This window comes from Uloborus diversus, chromosome 3, assembly GCF_026930045.1.
Source record: "Uloborus diversus isolate 005 chromosome 3, Udiv.v.3.1, whole genome shotgun sequence".
NCBI lineage: Eukaryota > Metazoa > Arthropoda > Arachnida > Araneae > Uloboridae > Uloborus > Uloborus diversus.
The window spans coordinates 114,519,786-114,541,735 of NC_072733.1; the positions used below are offsets into that span (position 1 = coordinate 114,519,786).

At 34.9% G+C, this 21,950-nt stretch overlaps 1 protein-coding gene across 1 annotated transcript in view; it reads right to left on the reverse strand.

Moving 5' to 3' along the window:
* LOC129218901 (rho family-interacting cell polarization regulator 2-like) overlaps positions 1-21,950 on the reverse strand; it is a 152,012-nt gene that overhangs the window by 15,156 nt on the left and 114,906 nt on the right. The window contains exons 12-13 of the mRNA XM_054853222.1: positions 17,808-17,949; positions 6,866-7,279 (exon numbers count right to left, since the gene is read on the reverse strand). Coding sequence (XP_054709197.1) covers positions 6,866-7,279; positions 17,808-17,949 — 556 coding nt within the window. The remainder of the gene's footprint in view (positions 1-6,865; positions 7,280-17,807; positions 17,950-21,950) is intronic.

Here is a 21,950-nt window from a genome sequence, read left to right on the forward strand (position 1 = left end):
TGGCAAAGGTCAATGGAAAATGGAATATTTTAAACTTTTTTACCTTGTTTGGGCCTGGATATATGATTAAGCTGTGACTAACCCTCGTAAATAAGTATATGATTAACTTTTCACCACAGTATAGTACTAAGAAGAATATAAAATATCTTTCGTTTCTCTTGGCTTTAATAGTTAAACGGTCTCAAAGTCGATAATTTTTTTTTTTTTTTAAACTAGCCAAGTTTAGAGGTCAATAACTTTGATCGCGACGGGTCAACAACTTTGGGACACAGCTGTAGTTATAGTCCAAGTGGTGTAGTTTAAGGTCTAGGTTGGAAATTCATGGCAACTTATCAACTTTTTTAATTACGCGGTCTCAAAGTTGATAATTTGAAACAACAAGAATCAGGTTAGTTTCAAAGACATCTCTACACCTCTCTACACCTCTATAAAGTTTCATCCCATTCAGGGATGATCAAGCAGAGACAATTTTAAAAATTTAGGTCAGTTGACATAGAATTACTCTGATATAACATTGTGACCATTCACATGCATCTTTGATTATTTTTGACTTTAAAATTACCATAAATCAATGCTATATTTTAGGAAGAGGATTGCAATTGGGTAAGAGATTGAATTCATAATTACAGCTGAATTTGCTTATACACTATTTAGTAATTAAACTTTTATAAATAAACAAATTTATTAAATTTGGCTCAAAAGTAAAAACATAAATACAAAGTCAAAAAAAACACAGGTTTGTTGAATAATAAAAAAAGATATGGGTGAAGTGTGCATAATGTTTATATCAGAGTGATTCCATGTCAACTGACCTGATTTTCAAACTGTCCCCACTCGATCATCCCCAAATAGGATGAAATTTTATAGAGAGATGTCTTTGAAACTAATCTGATGCTAATTTTCAACTTCTAAGATCCGAATCTTGATGATCTAGAATCTCCAAAATATAGTGCTCCAAAATGGCGGATCAGCTTTGTGAGAAGAATTGCCATGTTGTGGTCAAGGTTACAGAAAAATTTATTGCACTGGAAGCATGAAATTTTGGGAGCTTAAAGTACATTTGGCAGTTGAATCGTTCTAGTATTTATGTAAGTTTCAGCTCATAACATTTTGAGTAGCACTAATATAAACATGTGAAAAAACGCTCTTTTATACTGAAATTATCATTTTTGAGACTGTTTAATTAAGATGATTAGATCTCATCGTTTTCTGACATGAGTCTAAAACTACACCACACAGAGCATAATTACAGCTCTTGCTCAAAGTTATCGACTCAGGCCTTATAGAGTAATTGACCTAAAACTTAGATGCTTGTTGTTTCACATTATCAACTTTGAGACCGTGTAATTAGAAAAGTTGATCAGCTGCCATGGGTTTCTAACCGGGACCTTAAACTACACCATTCTGACTATAACTACACCTGTGCCCCAAAGTTGTTGACTTGTCGCAATCAAAGTTATTGACCTCTAAACTTGGCCATTTTTAAAAATTCATCGACTTTGATACCGTTTAACTACTAAAGTCAAGAGAAACAAAAGCTATTTTATATTCTTCTTAGTAATATACTGTGGTGAAAAGTTAATCATATACTTATTTCCGTGGGTTAGTCATGGCTTAATCATATATCCGGGCCCAAACAAGGCAAAAAAAGTTTTAAAAATTGCATTTACAATTAACCTTTGCCCTCAAACCGATGAGTGAGTCACCAAAATACGTTCTATAACAAAAAAATTGATGCACCAAGAAGGAGTGATCTGATTGAGACGAAAATTGGTGGATAGGAAGACAATGGACAGAATAGTAAATGATTAAATTCTCAGAACAATTGAATAATTTATGTCAGAGATACAGTAACAAGTTCAATAAGGTATTGACCCACCTCTAGCCTAGATACAAGCTGAAGCATAGCGTGGCAAATACCAATAAAGCTCCTGGAGGGTGTCCTGCACTATTTCCGGCCAAATTCGCTCCAATTGTCAGACGAGGTTATCATCATTCCTAGCCAGATGCAATTGCCATCCCATCATATCCCAGGCATGCTCGATAGGAGAGAGATCTGGCGATCTGGCAGAAGATAGAAGAGTTTGACAAGCTTGCAGACTGTTCATAGCAACACGTGCCGTATGTTATCTGGCATTGTCCTGCTGAAAACCAGCCGAGGGTGCTGCAAAAGGAACGGCAGCAAAACAGATCTTAGGACGTCCTCGATGTACCACTGTGCAATAAGTGTACCTCTAATTATGACCAATGGGGTCCAGTTACCAAAGGAAATGGCACCCCAGATCATAATACCCTTTTGAGGGCCAGTGTGGCATGCAAAAGTGAAACCAGGATCTCCCCTCTGCCCTGGGTGTCTCCAAACACGTCTTCGATGATCGTCATGACACAATTGGAAGCGAGATTCATCGCTTAAGACTATACGTCGGCACCATTCCAACCTGATCGAGCCATGCACCACTGTAATCTGGCTCGGCAGTGTGTAGGCGTCAGTGGCAGGTGGTGGAACGATTGGCGCGAGCGTAGATTTCGTTGTCCTGACCGTTTGTAAATGGTCATGATGGACACTGGTGTTTGGGTTGAACGTCTGATGGTTCATAGAGATGAAGAAAGTGCTGTGACAGCTGATCGGACAATCACTCTGTCATCACGATCTGTTGTGACCTTAGGTCAACCGCTACCATCCTGATGCTGAACTCTGCCATTTTCCACCCATCCTTGCCAGCATCTTTGAATTGCCGCATCACTTCGACTCAAATGACGAGCGATTCTCCGATTTGACCAACCGGCCTCTTTCAATCCAATGATATGACCTCTTTTAAACTCTGACAGTTGCTCGTAATGAGCACAAACCATGCGGCGAGGCATTTTTAAGTTGTTGAAAGGTAGTCTGAATCGCAATCAAACCGATAGTTTTAACAACTATTGAAGAACTGCTCTTTATATACATCTGTTGTATGTGCAGTTTCGATGCGCTGGAGATCAAACTATTCATTCATTGGTTACCAAATTTTAATCATTTGCATATTTGGTCAAAACACTCACACATACAAAATCTCAAAGCAATCAGGTGATTGCTTCTTGGTGTGTTGATTTTTTTTGTTACAGAGTGTAATTATACTAGAATGTACCTAGTATCAAGTAGGTACATTCTTATTTAAAAGAATTGGCTTGATTCACTCATTGCTTTTGAAGCAAAGCAATCATATATTTAGCTCCTCTTTTTCATGATCTTAAACTTTGACCCCTACTCAAGGACAAACAAATCAGTTTTTTCAAAAAAAAAAAGAACTTTACTTTTTCTTATCATAGTACCACTAATACATCCTGAAATTTTTATGAAAATTGAAGACATCAACTATCAAATGTGTCCAGCTTTTAAAAAAATGACTCTTAACAGTTTTTTTTCTGCTGCTTCAAGCCTAATCAAATACTGGCAATACAGCCAAATAATTTTGGTGCAGTAAATACAATTATGCGGCAAAAAGCTAGTATTGCCTCAAAGCATGATATAAGGTAGAAAATTAGCAGAATTGAAAATGAAAGCAAGGATACTGCAATTTTTATTTATTTATATCCTTTTTTTCTGTACTGTACCGAATAAGTTAGTTAATTAGCTTTAAACTGCCATATTGCATCTTTCTTGTGTTACTGGTTTTCAAGTAATACTCACTGGCTAGAGATGAAAACAGTTGGAAAAAAATTCGGAAAATTTCGGAAAAAAAGGGATTTATTTTCACTACGGAAAAATTGAAAAAATGAATTGTTTCAACTTTTCAGGAAGTTTTAATTGAAATTTTCAGCAAAAATTGATTAGAAATTTCTCATGCTTAAATTCTGATGCAAATTCCTCCCCTGACCCCCTCCTTGTATGTTAAAATACTGTCTAACTCTAATAATGCAAGTTGTTGTATGATAATGTAATTTGCATACATAGATTAAAAAAATTTAATAAATTTTGCAAAAAATAAAATAAAATAAACCAATATCTTTAGTGAAGAATTTATATTTCCTTTCTTCATAAAACAAACAAGCATAACTTTACTCACAGAAATATGTTTCTGCTGATTGTGCGAACCAAATGTACAGATTGGGACAAACAAACCCGGACAAGCAATTTTCCATGTAACTTTATTAAAAATAAATAAGTTAACAAAATGCAAAAAATAGTAATATGCAAAGACCTTTAGCAATCAATAAATTTGTTTGGTTTCAAACTGGCAGCCTTTTGCAGTAATACAGAAGTGCAGCTACTTATTGAAATTTTCATCCAAGGGCTGCAAGTCTTTTACCTTTAATAAATCCTGTTCCCTAAGAAGAAATTGGTTTCCATAGTCCAAATTTTTGTGTAGTTTAGGGTAGAGCTTTGACTCTAAAATAGGCCATACAGTGTAATAAATGGGATTGAGGTCTAGCTAGCAGAGCGTCCACTCTAAAGATGATATGTCGAAAACAATTCGCCTTGCACCATTTGAATTTTTGGTCATATGAACTGGAGTGGAGTCAAATTGAAATGTCCAGTCTATATTGCTGTTTTGAAGTGCTCTTAGGTCCACAGAAGTACAACAGCTTCCAAAAAGGTCCTCCTGGTACACTTTTTGATTCTTTTATGGCCCTCATTCACAAAAAAAGATTTTTTGTCGCTTGTGCTGATTCCATCACATACAAAGCCTGACTTCGGATTTTGGCAGTGTTTAACATTTTGTAAGGTGCCTGGAGTGTCTACAGACCAAATCCTATTGTTATGAGGATTAGGAGCTGGTTGAACAGTAAATCAGTGAAAGGTATCTCTTCCTCCAGCGTTGACTTGCAGCTCGTCTCAAATGTTTCTGGCATCTTTGGAGTCATACGATACGAATACCTGAACTTTTTGTAACTAGTAAAACTTCTGTTTGAGCTGTTTTTGACCTTAGTCGCACTTATCGGTCACAAATTCTTATCTTTTGAATGACTTCCCTGGAAACCCAAAAGATTCCATTGAACTCACTTTTGGATGATTGACTATTAACTGAAATATTCACTGTTCGTTTTTGTACTTTCCAGACATCGACTATCATTTCAAAGTCACTTGAAGCAGCATACTACATCAAATACTGTTTGCCAAGGCAAAACGAACTGTCATTCTACTTGGTTAAACAACTTTAAAATAACAGGCCTTTTGCTTAAAATTGTAAGAAAACTGAAAAACAGTACATAAACTAGGAGATATATTTAAATTATTTTCTCATAAAGTGAGAGACAAAAATAAGACACTTAAAATGAAGTTACTTTACTTCCATTCGATGACGCAATCTTTGTCCGAGTTTTTTTTTTTTTTTTTTTTGCTGCAACCTGTATACTGTCGTGCTAAGCACAAAAGTAGAATCTGCAGTTGAGCTCAAGTTGAGATATTATGTTTTAAAGTTTGGCTCTTCCATATATTTGATTCAGTTGTCTTCTTTTTTTTTTTTTCAGAATTTAAAAAAAAAAGTTCCTAATTTAATATACATATGAAAGAAATTTGAGTTTTGGAACAACATTTTTTGGAAATTTTTAAATATAAACGAGCATTTAAATATCAAACCGAACTTTTCGGGGGGGGGGGAGTTGAATCCTAAGATTCCCTCCTTGTTCTGATATACTCGTTGAATCCGGCTTTTTATTATATCAGAACTCATTATAAGCTGGTTTGACAGTACTAATTTTTATAAATGAAGAGATCAGTGGGAGAAAGAAGAATAAAGAAAAATATAAACATTTCTTCCAGTTGATATTTTCAAAGCTGTGCCAATCGTGGAGTCCGAGAAAAAGTCCTTGTTTCTGCTCAAAAAAGATGAGCAGAAAAGTAGCAAAAGAGAGAACTCTGATTAAAAATAGGGAGGGGGAGAGATTGCTGAGAAAACTATTGTGTATTTATCCATTTTTTTTGTGAAGCGAATAAATACGCAAACAGCAAAGAAATATAATTGCTCTGAAGTGCAATACAGAAAAAAATCAACATTAAAAATTGGTTCAACATTACTCACTTAAAAAAAATATATAGTTTTTTAGGTGCAGCAAGGCACAATTGACCAAGCAGTTGAACCTTGTTCCTATCTTTACAACATGAATTTCTTACATTAACATGATTAAATTCAAACAAAATAAAATTCCTTTGCTGTAACTTCAACTCATTTTCATCCAAAATGAATAAATTTTTAAGGAACAACTTTTTCTTAAAATATTTGCATTTCTTAATCTAACTATCCGCTAGTTGCCAGAAGAAAATGGTTGAAACTTGCAAACCTGCTTATATCCAGCTGCTGATTTACAAGTCTGAGGGCCAATCGCAATGCTATTTTAGGAGCCACACAAAGGTATACATAAGAAATTAATAATATTAGGGGACCTTGAAGCCAAGACAACAGAATTCCACATCTGGACAAAGTGAAGGGAAATTGCATGTTTTTTTAATCTACCTACTTACTATTAAATTTGATTCAAACAAATTATATGTATTAATAATATGTGATTAAACCATTTTCATAAAGCAAAAAGCATTCCTGCAGTTTGCTTGTCCAATAATCAGAACTTTTGCCATCTATACTAAACAAGTCAAGATAGGTTTGGATCACTGGTACACTACAGTAATACCAAGTTTTTTTACTTTAATTAAATGTTTTTTTAAAGACATCAAAAGTGCTTTTTGTAATTTGAAGCACAGGTTTTTAAAAAAATCTAGCAAAAAAAAAAATTCAATTAAATATATTCAAATTCGATGACAGAGCTTAATTTTACCAACAAAGGAAAATATTTAGTAAAACAATGTTAGATTCTTTCTAAAATTAAAAGAAAGTTTTCTTAGCTAGCTGCAAAAACACAAAAATTAATAAATGATGAATAATTTTACCTTTAAAGCCTTGTTTATTTCCTCAATTATCCAAGAAAACTCTTTCAATTCTGGATAGGTGCTTGAAACATCTTCCCAAAGAAGAGTAAAATTTCTCAAAATTTCCATTAAATTATGACCGATAAATGGCGATTCAGATGATGATAGGCTATGAGACTCAGAATTTTCATCACTCATAGGAACTGACCACGTAAGAGACTCGTTGAAATTCAAGTCCCCTGAATCTAATTGACTAGAGAGTATAGTTGAATTGGATTTATTGTCAACATAATCAATTATATGAGGAATTCTGCTCATACTTTCTACATCGGGACTGGCTAATGCAGAGCTTTGAGCAGAGACACTGGCACTGGTACTTTCACTGCTAAAACTTTGGCCAGCATTATCACAGAAAATTGTATCATTCATCAAGCCCTAGTAATAAAAATTAAAGAATTAATTTTCCTAGGACACTTGATATAAAGTTAGAAAATATTATCAAAATACATCAGACAAAAAATAACAGCTTCAGGAACAATTAAGTTATCATTTACTTGATTATTCAGGTTACAACCTTTTTTCTTTTTTAACCTGCATCATAAAATATTGAAAGAGAGAGGGGACTCTTAAAATATCATTCTAGTATGACTCAGTATAGAACTACTCAACTCATGTGACTTCGGTTGTTTACCTTTTTCTCTCCCTGTAGTTCTAATTCACTTTTGTGTGTTACCATGTCGTAATAAATGTTGTGTGTTCGCTAACGGCGCATATTATTGTTTCCACTGTGAATATATCACTTTGCTAATAGGTTATGGGCCCAGGAAATGCCCAATGCGCCATGATATTTGTTATTTTAAGTTTATAACAACCGATTAATATCGAACAACAGCAAAGTTAAGATTTTTGTTTTCGAAACTATCAAACACGTTCTTCATCAGAAACCGGAATTTTTCTTGATGCCGTTAAAAACTATTCGCCGTCAAATCTAAGAAAAAGGTACGTAACTGAACTTTTCGTTTTCAAAATATAACATTTTCATCGATCTGTACTATCAAAAAGGTGACTGTTCTAAAAAGAAACTCTTTTTACCGCCATCCATATATGCTCTCCAATCTCATAGAACAAGTGTATATAAGTCGATTTTTACGCATTAGAGGTTGTATTTTGAACATTTTGCGATAAATTTCATGACACAATGACGGAAGCAGCCACAATCGCCGAATTACAAGAAGAATTGAAAGGAATCCAAATTCAGTTAAACATGAAGAAAACAACCGTCAGCACATCCAGTGGGGGTTTGCCAGATTCTAAACACCTTGATGGCAATAATTATTCGGAATGGAAATTCCTCATGAAAAATTTCTTAATTGATGCAGGTTTGTGGCAGTGCATTGATTCGTCAGATTAAACCTATTCCGAAACTGATCAAAGAGCTTTGGCAAAAATCGATTTATCCATTAAACTTTGTGCATCAGCAGAAACAAAGAAAGCGACTACCGCTAAAGAAGCTTGGGAATCTTTACGTAAAACTTATGAAGACAAAGGTATTGTTCGCCGCATCGGACTTTATTCTTCACTGTTTAGAACAAAGTATAATGATTTTAATTCCATGTCCACCTACATCGATCGCCGAGCAGCTAGACAGCATAGGAAAATCCTTAAATGATGAAACTGTTGGAGGAATTATCCTAGGGGGACTACCTGAAAAATTTCGCCCTCTGATACTAGGAATACAGGGTTCCAATCAAAGTACTTCTGTAGACTTCGTTAAAAATTTACTCTTACAAGATAACGTTAGAGACATTTGTTCTGGATCATCAAAATCAAATGATAGTGCATTTCATGGAAAATTAAATCAAAACAGATTTCCACCGAAACAAAATGAAAATCGCAAACCAAGATGCTACAATTGCAATGGAATAGGCCATTTTAGCTCTCAATGTAGGAAGCCTAGACGTGCACGAAAGTCCAAAAATGAAACTGCAAATAAGCCAACTAACTTTTTCACAGGCACTTTTTCGACCCCACCTGAACCTAGTGATTGGTATCTTGATTCAGGTTGCAATGCTCATATGACACCAAGGGAAGACTGGATAACAGATCTTTCTCCTGAAAGCGAAAGAAGGATAGATGTCGCAAATGGGGATACAGTTTCAACAAAAGGAACCGGAACCGTAAATATTCCACTTACCAAGAGCTTAACTGCAACTCTAGAGAACGTTATTTATACGACAGGCCTTACCACAAATCTCCTGTCAATATCACAGATTACCCGAAAAGGTAAAACCATAGTTTTTGATGACAAAGGTTGTAGAATTCCTACCAAGAAGATTCATATTCCTGAAAATACTATTCTGGCTACAGCTACTGAGGATAATGGACTTTATAAACTTGATGTGCAACCAGTAACCGCCACAGTCGCTATACTTAATTCTCACGATGTCTGGCATCGCCGTTTAGCTCACCTCAATCGTCAAGATATGAAGATTCTTGCATCCATATCAAGAGGAATGGATTCGCAACCAGATCCCAACACAACATGCATTTCATGCCTCAAGGGAAAACAGCACAGAAATCCGTTTCCCAAATCTACTCATCGAGCTCAGCAAATACTAGAACTTGTGCATTCTGACCTATGCGGACCCATGCAAAATCTATCGGTTGGAGGAGCCAAATATTTCTTAACATTCATTGATGATCACTCACGGAAATCATTTGTTTACTTTTTAAAAACCAAGGATGAAGTTATGAAAACTTTCCAGGAATTCAAAGCATTGGTTGAGAATCAGACTGATAAACATATAAAAAGCATCAGAACTGACAATGGAGGAGAATACGTTGACCATGAACTTAGAGATTTCCTTAAAGCATCAGGTATTCGTCATCAATTCACAGTTCCACGAACACCGTAACAAAATGGCGTTGCAGAGCGCTTGAATAGAACTCTCGTTGAAAAGGCACGTACTATGCTAATTGATGCTAACTTACCGATAAAACTTTGGGCCGAAGCCGTGTATACAGCGAACTATTTAAAAAATCGTTCTCCTACGAAAGCACTTTCTAAGATGACTCCAGAAGAAGCATGGTCCCGAACAAAACCAGAGCTATCGCATTTGAAAATCTTTGGATGCAAAGCTCTTGTGCACATTCTTCAGGTACTTAGAAGAAAATGGGATGCTAAATCGGAAGAGAAAATTTTCGTAGGATATGCAGAAAACACAAAAGGTTACCGTGTCATAGATCCAGTTAGCTTAAAAGTTACCATCATAAGAGATGTTGTATTTCTCGAAAATGAGTTCAAAAATAAAGAGATACCAAAGACTGAAGAAACAGACAAATCCCAACAAGTAAGTCAAATAACATCGGAGGAATACATTAGCACCGAAATTTCATCCAGTAAAGACGAAGTAGAAGACACCGAAGAAGAAGAAATCCTAGAAAATGATGTCGTTGATGAAGATAATCCGCCAAAACGAATTCCCATACCCAATAAAAGAATATTTAATGATGACTTCATAGTATACCAAGCAAATGTTTGCAGAGAAGATCCTTATAATTACGAAGAAGCCTGCAGTAGACCAGACTCCCTCAAATGGAAAACTGCAATTAAAGAAGAAGTTGAGGCACACATCAAAAACAAGTCCTGGGAATACTGTGAATTACCACCCGGCAAAAATGCCATAAAAAACAAGTGGACTTTCAAAACAAAACATCGATCTAATGGAGAAATTGAAAAATACAAGGCAAGACTCGTTGCCAAAGGATATTCCCAAGAACAAGGAATCGACTATGACGAAACATTCTCGCCGACTGTGAGACACAGTTCAATACGATTTATACTTTCTCTAGCAGCAAAGTTCAAATTAAACATATACCAGATGGATGTTGTGACCGCATTTCTTCACCCAGTTCTAGAAGAAGAGATCTACATGGAGCTTCCGGACAATCCAGACTATTTTATCCACCGGTACTGTAAACTGAAGAAGTCTATCTATGGCCTGAAACAAGCCAGCAGAGTTTGGTATCAGAAGCTAGACAAAGTTCTTTGTAAAATGGGACTGCAGCGATCAAAAGCTGATCCATGTATTTTCTTTAGACCAGATCAAGAAAACATGCTCATAATTGCCGTATATGTTGATGACCTGTTGATACTTTCCAATAACCAGAAAGAGAAAGAACATGTTCAAAACGAACTTAAGAAAGAGTTCAATATGAAAGATCTTGGAGAAGCACACTACATTCTTGGATTGAGAATTAGTAAAGACCAAACGAATGGAACGATCACCCTGGATCAGTCAAACTACATCAAAAACATGCTCAAAAGATTTGGAATGGAAGACTGTAAGGAAGTAAGCACTCCCATTGCTCCGAACCAGATCATAACGAAAGAGATGTCGCCACAGACGGATGAAGAGAGGAAGTCAATGGAAAAGGTTCCCTACCACGAAGCAATTGATAGTCTGTTATATGCGTCTCAGGGGACACGACCTGACATTTGTCATGCTGTTGGCGTCCTAAGCCGTTTTTCAAACGACCAAGGGCAAGCTCATTGGTCCTGTGTGAAAAGAATATTTCGTTACCTCAAAGGTACTATAAACAAAGCTACATTTCTTCGAAAGTTCTCCCTCCCCCGAGCTAGAGGGATTCTCCGATTCAGATTGGGCAGGGGATAAAGACGACCGTCGCTCCACGTCTAGTTACATCTTTAGTTATGCAGGAGGAGCCATAAGTTGGTGCTCTAAAAAGCAACAAACAGTCGCCCTATCGACGACAGAAGCTGAATATATGGCCTTAAGTTCAGCTACTCAAGAACTGTTGTGGTTGGTGCAACTGCAACAGGAGCTACTCAAGAAACAATGTCGCCCAGTACCATTATATTGTGACAACCGTGGATCAATAAATCTCAGTTCGAATCGAGTGTTATCCCCCCGAGTAAAGCATATAGACATTCGACATCACTTCTTGCGTGAGAAAACTGAGGAAGGACTGACTACAATAAACTTTATTGACTCTAAAAACAATGCAGCTGATATGTTGACCAAAAGTGTGTCTGCTGGCCAACTTCATTCATGTTCAATCAAAATGGGACTAGAATGAAGTGGGGGTGTTAAAATATCATTCTAGTATGACTCAGTATACGAACTACTCAACTCATGTGACTTTGGTTGTTTACCTTTTTCTCTCCCTGTAGTTCTACTTCACTTTTGTGTGTTACTATGTCGTAATAAATGTTGTGTGTTCGCTAACGGCGCATATTATTGTTTCCACTGTGAATATATCACTTTGCTAATAGACTCGGCTTTTCAACAAATCATAAATCTTCAGACCAAAGAATTATACTTAATAACTTTTACTATGATACTTTTTTTTAATTATTTATTCCTTATCTTTACATCACCAAAGATTTAAGTTTTAAGACACCAGTTTCAAACATTTCTTTGGAGAGCGCTTCCCAATGTCTTTGCTCTTTAACTCATCCCAAGATCTCCTAAAAATTAGATTTTAATAACCGCCGATAGAGGGCGCTACTGTTGCTGGGGTGATATTTTGCTGCTCCTGAGATAAGTGATTTTTTACTGTAATTGTTTATTTTACTGCTTTAATTTCAATATTTTTTTGTATTTTATCGTATAATTAAGTATTTTTGTGCTTTTAAGTCTTCTTTTTGATTTACTTGCTTTCTTAAAGTGTTTTTCTATTCGTTGTCGCTAAGCCTAAAATGTGCTAATTTCTTGTTGTTAAGCCTGAGTGCTCTGTTAAGTGTGTAACTTGTTTATTTTAATTTACTGCTTGTCTTAGGATTTTGAAATTTTTCTACCTTTTACTTCTAATGCTTTCTAATTCTAATAATTAGTTTTATTTCTTCAATTTTGCATTTTTGTATTGAATTTTAAGTGTATCATTTTGAGCTAGTATGGGGGTTATATGCATAATGAAGGAGGTTAAAAGTGGTAAAGGGGACAAGTGGATTTCTTGTGACCTATGTCAGATGTTCTGCTTGTTTAAGGGGAAGGATGAGTCTGAGAAGGATTTCATTTGCACTAACTGTGTTGAACTCGCAGAAATCAGAGTTAGGATGCTTACTTTGGAGGGTGAGTTAGAATTAGGCTGTCGGAGTGTAGATGGGGTAAACTCTCCAGAGGGAAAGGGGGAAGTTAGTAAAAAGGAGGTGGGCATCAGCTGTGTGTTAGATAGTGGGAATATTCCAGAGGTAAACGAGGAAGTTAGTAAAAAGGAGGTGGGCATTAGCTGTGTGTTAGGTAGTGGGAATATTCCAGAGGTAAAGGGGAAAGATATTGCTGAGGCAATAGACTGGGAAACAAAGGGTATAATTTTGGGAGATTCAATGGTGCGTGAGGTGGGAAATTCAATAGGCAGAGTTAGACGTAAGGTGGCTAGATGTTGTTTGTCAGGGGCTTGGGTGAGAGATATAAATAGGGTTGCTGAAAAGAAGGGGGTATTTAATAAAGAGGATGTAGTTACTTTGTGGGTGGGAACTAACGATGTAGGCCATAGTAACAACGATGAGTTTACAAAGGAATGGGATTCCCTGTTGGACAAAGCAACCAACTGTTCGGCAAATGTCCAAGTGGTTGGTTTGCTTCCCAGGTATGGAGTGCATAGGAGCTGGTTAAACCAACGGGCTAGGAGTATGAACATGGTACTCAAGGAAATTTGCGTTAAGCGTAGTATCAGGTTTATTGATGTGTGGAGTAAATGTAAACGCGATAGGATTGCTAGGGATGGCCTGCATCTGAGCTCTACGGGGGTCAAAATGGTTAGTGGTTTGGTTTTAGAGGATTCAGAATCAAAAAACTAAGTTGGAATGGGGGGCATGCTTTAAGGAGTAGAATTCGAATGGGTACTAACTATTGGGATTTTAGTAGAAACGGAAATATGGTGGCTAGTAAGAGAAAAGGTTTTAACAGTTGGGATTCAAATAATCACGCAGCATTAAATAAAGGTAAGATGGGCTTACTTAAGGTTTTTTATACAAATGCTCGTAGTATTAGGAACAAGATGGAAGAATTGAAAAGCATAACAATAGACGAGAGGTTGGATATTATTGGAGTTACCGAGACATGGGCTACCGAAAGTGATGATGATTTATTATCTATTGCTGGGTACAATTTGTTTAGACAAGATAGAGTAAGTAAAAGAGGTGGTGGGGTTTTATTTTATGTCAGAGACACTTTAACTTGCAATGAAATGGTAATTAATGATAAACCTAATGAGATTGATATGATTTGGCTGGAGTTGATGAACAATAAGGGCAATAAATTACGTTTAGGGAACATTTATAGGCCACCCAACTTAAGCCAGGGTCAAGATGAACAGTTGTTTAGTATTATTAGTGACATTTCAAGCAAGGGGTCAGTCATTATAATGGGAGATTTTAATTTTCCAGGAATTGATTGGAATAATTTTTACCATAGTAATAGCAGAGAAGAAGAATTTTTGAAAATAATTGGTGACTGTTTTTTAGATCAAATTGTAACTCAGGGTACTTGACAGGACGTGATTTTGGATCTAGTTTTCTGTGATATGGAAGGTTCTGTTCAGGGGTTATGTGTAGGGGAACACATTGGAGACAGTGACCACAACAGTATTAGGTTTGGGATTAAATTTGACACGCGCAAAGTAGAGAATTTTAGGTTTGTGCCCAATTTCAAAAATACTGATTTTGTGGCACTTAGGCAGAGTTTGAAAGCAATTTTTTCTTCGGGATTGGACAACAGCGATGTGAATCTTCAGTGGGCAGAGTTTAAGGAAAAGCTAGCGGAAACGGTTGGGCATCATGTTTCTTTTAGAAGAAAGGGTGTCAACACTAAAATTTGGCCAATGTGGTTCTCCAGGGAAACTAAAGACGCTCTAAATTACAAGCAAGCTGCTTTTCATAGGTTTAGAGAAACTGGTCACAGTGCAGATAGGCTCCAATATTGTAAGGCAAGGCGTAAATTTAAGTATTTGGTACGGATTCAGAAAAGAGAGTTGGAGCAAAGACTGGCAGATAACATAAACAGGAATCCTAAGAGGTTTTTTGCATATGCTAATTCGGGGAAAGTACGAAATAGTCATATTGGGCCACTGGTTGATGAGCATGGAATTTTAATTCAGGACGATAGTGATATTGCTAATGTTCTTAATAACTTTTTTCTAGTGTTTTTAACGATAACTGTATCTCAACAGTTGACACCAACAAGACACAAGCTATAGTACAGCTTGAGGACTTAGTATTTTCCAGGGATGACGTTTTACTTCATTTGAAAAAAATTAAAGAGACTAAGGCTCCAGGACCTGATAATATTTATCCAAAAATTTTAGTTGAATGTGCGGAGGAATTAGCAGATGTAATCGTAAATATTTTCAATGCTTCTTATAACTCGGGGACAGTGCCAGAGGACTGGAAGCTAGCTAACATTACACCGCTCTTCAAGAAAGGGTCTAAAGGGAGTGCGGGAAATTATAGACCTGTGAGTCTAACTTCGGTGGTTTGCAAAATTTTTGAAACATTGATAAAAATTAAGATAGTAAATTTTCTAGAGACTAATAATCTATTGACTAGTTTTCAGTACGGTTTCCGGAAAGGTAAATCTTGTGCAACTAATTTATTACATTTCTATGACAAAGTTATCATGGCTTTGGACAATAAGAAGCCTGTAGATGTTGTTTACATTGATTTTCAAAAAGCTTTCGATAAGGTACCGCATGTTGCTCTACTTAGCAAATTAGCTGATATTGGAATAGGAGGGAAAACTTTCATTTGGGTAAAAAACTGGCTGACCAGAAGGAAACAAAGGGTAGTTGTAAGGGGAAATTATTCTAATTGGAGTGAGGTTTTAAGTGGGGTTCCTCAAGGATCAATGTTAGGGCCTGTTTTGTTCATTGTTTTTATGAACGATATTCACAAAAATATTTCTGGGAACATGAATTGTTTTGCTGATGATGTCAAAGTTATGGGGACTGCAGAAAATGAAGAACAAGCAAAACAGCTGCAAGAGGATCTAGATCATATTACGGAGTGGGCTGATAAAGGGGGTATGGCTGTTAATGTTGGGAAATGTCAAGTGCTACATTTAGGGCATGGAAATAAGCGTACAAGTTATTATTTGCAAGGTTCAGTCATTAGTCAGGCAGACAAAGTTACTGATCTGGGGGTCTTAATAAGTCAGGATTTAAAGTTTAGCCAACAATGCAGCATTGCTAGTTACAAGGCCAATAAGATGCTTGGGTTTATGAATAGATCTATTTCAAACAAATCTAAAGAAGTTCTTCTGCCCTTATATAGAAGTTTGGTAAGACCTCATTTGGAGTATGCTGTTCACTTTTGGTCTCCTTATCTTAAGAAAGACATTAATGCATTGGAAAGGGTTCAAAGGCGGGCTACAAGGCTAATAAATGGACTTTCTCATTTAGACTATGATTCCAGGCTTAGAGGGCTAAAAATGTACAGTCTTGAGCAAAGAAGAGACCGAGGGAACATGATTCAGTTGTTTAAATTTATTAAAATGAAAGATTTTACGGGGCTGAAGTTTAGCACTGAAAACAGGACAAGGGTTCATTGTTTTAAGCTATTTAAATCTCAGGCTAACATGGATGTTAGGAAAAATTATTATTTTAGCAGGGTAGTGGAACCTTGGAACAGTTTACCGGAAGAGGTGGTAATGAGCAAGGGAGTAGATAGTTTTAAGAGAGCCATTGATCTTCACTGGGGATTGTAATTTAACTAGGACCAGTCTAGCTGGGCCCAGAGCCTGTTGCTGGTCGTCACTTTTGTATTTGTATTTATGCTTCAGAGTCAAAAAACTTTCGGACTAGAGCAGCCGAACCTCTTCTCCAACGTTCACCAAGGACTGCCTAAATTTGCATTTCCAAGACTCCAGTTTCATATTTTTTTCTACAAAAGCCCCCCTCTCCACCCTCCCTCTATTTTTACGTCACTAAAGACAGGTTAATTTTTTTAATACATCAGCTTCTTTCAAAACATTCCAGGTAAGAAATCCCGAACCATCCTCCTAAATTCTTGAAACTTCAAAAACTGCCTGCAATCATGCTTTTAAGACTTTGTTTTTGAAGGATTCTCGATGTTTTCCTAAATTTTTTAAGAAAGTAACCCTGAGTCCCCCCCCCCTCCCTCTCGTCGATATCCTTAGTGTATCAACGATTTATTCATTGTTAACGCTTCAGCATTAAAAACTTTTAAACAAAAAAAAAAAGAACAGCATCTTCTCGCAAGCATACTGCCAAAGTGAAATCTATCTTGCTTCCTTCCTCCTCTCCCTCTCCCCATTCCAACTAGTCTTTGATTGACAGACAATAGAATTAACTGATTCATCAAGTGCTGTGTGATATTTTATAGGAACAGGTCAAAAATGCAGGAACAATTACCCTCCAATGTTTGAAAACCACTTTGATTTAATTTTCCCTGATACTTTCCCAAATTCCCTGATAATTCTCTGGTTTTTCCTTAATCTTCAAAATCCCTGATACTTCTAGGTATTCCAGGTCAATGGCCACCTTGTCACAATAATCGATTGAAAGCAATAAACAGATCATGAAATTATGGAATTTACAAATTTCAACTACACAAACTGGGCTTCAAAATAAAATGAAAAAACTTATCTTTTATACACTATGTTCCCAGTATATTGTTAAAATTAAACAGAATTTTAAAAAATCATCAGTCGTTGTTTGTTTTCAATTTTTCAGAAGCTCAGCTATAAATTGCTTGTAATCTGAAATACATAATCTGTTGAAAGATATGATGCAAGAAAACTTCCCTCAGATTTTCATTCTAAGCAGTAGTTTACATTACACTCAGAAATATTCAAAAAACATTTCTAAAACTTACTTTATTATGTGCAATTACAGACAAAAGAAATTGCATCACTTGTAAAAATAAAACTTTTATTAATTTTAAGTATGAAGCAAAGAGGTAAATTTTTATTATAAAAATCACCTGCTTTGTTGATATAGAAAGCTCTGAAAAAGCTTCGGCTTCTGGTATTGATGACTGGCTGATACTATTACGACCATAGGGTAATCCCACAGCTGTTGAGAGAGTTGATGAAGAATTTCCATCCCACATACTGTCCAACGGACTACAGAAAAAATGATAAACGTTCAAAAATATTTTTTTTTTAAACAAGAAAGCACCAGAAGGGGGGGGGGGATTGTTTAATATTTCCGCCAACAAGTTACTGTTCATGAAAAATATTTTTCAGTTATTATAGAAAGCTTTCAAAGTTTATTGAAATTATATAGCATAATTGATACGTGTTTGGAATTAGTAAGTTGAATTAGGCCCAAAATTTAGACACTTAAGGTGTTTTGTAGTGCATTTCTTCTTCTGGTCAAGAGGTTTTTATCACTTATGGGTCATTCTTCAGAATGTGTAATTTTTGATCAAAAATATTTTTCAATTTCAAAACCTTTTGTTTTCTTTTTTTTTCATTCTTATATGAAAGTGTCACCTACTAGAAGAATCCATAAACAATGGATCAGCTAAATTACAATTATTTTACTAATAAATTTTTTTAAAAAAATCTTGCTCACGGGAGAAAAAAAAAATTTTAGTGTTTGAAAATAGAGGCCACTTTAATATCAAAGAAGCAATTTTGTTAATTGTGTAAACAATGAGCTATTTTAATGATTAGCTTAAATCTCCTTTTATTCCAATTTGTGTTGAAAAATAGTATAACATTAATATATTTCCAAATTAGTAACTTTGACAATATACTGATAATTTATAATTTTGGTAGACTGTCCAAAATTAATGCATTTCTCCTCTATCATTTATTCTCATTTCAGAAATAATGATATTGATAAGGTCTGTCATGGATTCAGAGAAAAAAAAAATTTCTTAGTTGCTAGAAGCTGCACATGTTAAGCACATGGAAACAAGTTCACTTCATTTTTTACATTAGTTTATATCCCTAAAATTCAAATTTATGGAGGTTAGAATTCCCGATAACCACACTTGGTTTAGAATATATTGTGTGAAATAATTCCTTATCCTACTAAAATGAACTAAAATACAATATCACAAAAAAAAATGTACTTAAACAATTAGTATTTGAGACACTTGTGAAAGAAATAATAAATAAAATATATATATATATATATATATATATATATATATATATATATATATATATATATATATATATATATATATATATATATATATATATATTATAGTGCTTAGAAAGAGTAGTGTGTCGACCGCCACTGTTTTCCCCACGATTTTTGAAGACCAAGTTTAAGAATTCTGCTAGAGGACAGTGCGGTTAGGGAGCATGCTACTTTTAAGTTTACATTAGTATTTGCGTGATTAGTAATAATTTAGCTATGCAATAATGTTGTTCTACCACATTTCTTGAAAAAATTATGAAAGAGTTTTAAAAGATTTCAATTTACACATCAAAGTTGAACATTAAGGGAAGAATTGTTCCATACCTCGGTGAAAAAGTGGGTACAGATCAGTGTTGGGCATTAATCAATTATTTTTCAATTGCCTAGTTAATTGATTAAAAAAGTAATTGCAATTAAATTAATTGCAATTAAATTAATTGCAATTAAACTATTAATTGCACTTTGCAATCTGGGGCGGCGCCATCTGCATTTTCCGCAAATCTGAGCTCACTTTTTGTCCGCCGATCAACACACTACTCTTTCTAGGCACTATAATATATATATATATAGACTTTTAAGTAAACAAGTTATTAAGCAACATTAACAGTCACACCAGGTGTGAGACATGCCACGGAGGTGAGAATTCACATCCTTTTAACCTGAAATATATTAAAATAAAAATTATTATTAAAAAATTGTTGGCAGGTTTTAACTGATATATTTTTGATGAAATTTAAAAACATTGTTAAATGAATAGTTCCTTAGAATTTTTACTGTAAAAGGTGTGTGACAGAAAAGTTACTTTTTGAAGAATGACCGTTATCAGTATTTTTTTGAACACATATTCAAATTTAATATTAAGTATTTTGCCTCAAATATCACTTGTTCATCTTTTTATATATGTAGATAATTGAACAGTAACTGCAACAGATTTTTATGAAAAACAATTTACAAGTTTTAATACTGAAAAAGAATTAATCAAAAAAAAAAAAAAAAAAAACTCATATAAAGGACAAAATGTCTTGCATTTTCACTCAGAATTTATTTAAAACACGTATCACACTTTAACTTTCTGGAAAAAAAACATAAACTACAAATGGCAGTACAAGCCACATTTTAATAAATTTTTTGGGGGGAAAGGGGACAGCAATGCGGCTGCTTTATGCCCAAAAATATGCCTTGAGGTTCATCAAATTTTTGTAAATAATTAATGTAAGAAGTCTATACTTCAATTAAAATAACATAAATGCCATCACGCAAATGTGATAGGGGAAAAATGAAATTATATGGCTTTATATGTTTACTTGAGTCAAACGTCAGCATTTATTGTCATTTAGAGGAAAATATGTCATTCAAACCCTGCTCAAGCATACAGCTCAAAGTGCAAATAATTTTTTTCTTCAGCATGAATTTGCAAGAAAAATTTTAGATGTACCACCATTAACATTTTTCAAAAAAATAAGTTTTATAAACCAACAAATAGTAAAAAATATTGATGACAGATGTAAACTACACATGGTAGCTGCTCTAATAATTAGTTCACATTTCTTTCACTAGTTCACAATTCAGCTCATAGCATACATAAATGCTGCATGAAATACTTTCCTAAAACTATTACGTTTAAATGAGTAAATGTTCAAAAAAAAAAGTACATTGCTTCTGTAATTTACACTAGGACAGCCAGAAACAGAAAGACTGTAAACTGACAAAACAGTCGTTTTGACCAACAAGGTCTGCAAAATTTAACAACAGTGGATTTGTTTTTTTTTTTTTTTTTTTTTTTTTTTTTTGTACAGTTTTTATTATTACCAGGTATTTCCAACAATATAGTTTTTAATTAATTTCAATGAGAAAATTAAATATCCATTTGTTAACCCACCATACACGATAATGTTGATGGTAAACACTATGTCCTTGATTACAGGTTCAAAATAAATGGATTGGAATCTTCACTATCACATTTGTAAAGCTGTTCAACCACAAGGCTTCCTCTATATGCAGCTTGTAATGTCTAAGGTAGAATCATTTTTTATTTTCTATAATTTTTCATCGCAAATTTATCAGCATATTGAAGAATCACAAATTGTGTTGGAACGATTGGCATGTGATAAAAATTGCTGGCTTAAAGCATTTACAAGGAGTTTTTTTAGGCCTAATGACAGCCAAAAGAAGAATTTTGATGCACTTTGTATGACTCACAGGGCAACACAGTTGTAGAAGCACTAATCACAAAACACAACCTTCAAAGCATTGCTTGTGGGAAAACCTATGTAAGTGGAGTGCTTTGTTGGTCAGATGTACTAATGTGCCAACTAGCAATTTTTGTCACAGGTCATTCCAATGCCATTTGGATCATTCCATGTCAATTCGCCTGAATTAAATAGTCGGCCGTGCCATCATGTCTCCGATTTTGTCGATTATTTTTTTACGAATATATATATCTCTGAGACAAGCTCAAATTATTTTTTTTTAGATTTTTTGAATAAAAATTACACTTTGGAGAATTTTTTCAAAAATTTGATTTTTGATCATTTTTTGGAGTCATTGTTTTGGCATGAATAGGGAAGTTTCCAATTTTTCAATTTTATTTTTATATGATAGAATAGCATGCATGAACATCATTGGTGCAAAAAATTTTGCGATACGATAAGTAGTTTCTTTTTAAATAATTTTTAAAGTTGAAGAGAATGACGTCAAATGGCTCTGGAAGTGACATCATCCGTTCTTCCGCCACGCTTCAGCGACAAGGAGAAGCTGAGGAAAGTGAAGTTGGCTTCGTTTGAGACGCACTTGGCATCATGTTTCCGGAACATTAAATCTCTCATCCTCTCGGAAATATTCGAACACCATCATTGATGTTACTTGAGGAAGATGATTAGACTGTGCTTTAACGAATCTGGCCTCCATAGTGTGTTGAAAAGGATTATTACATTTCTTAAAAATAAAAATATTGGCGCACTCAAAATCT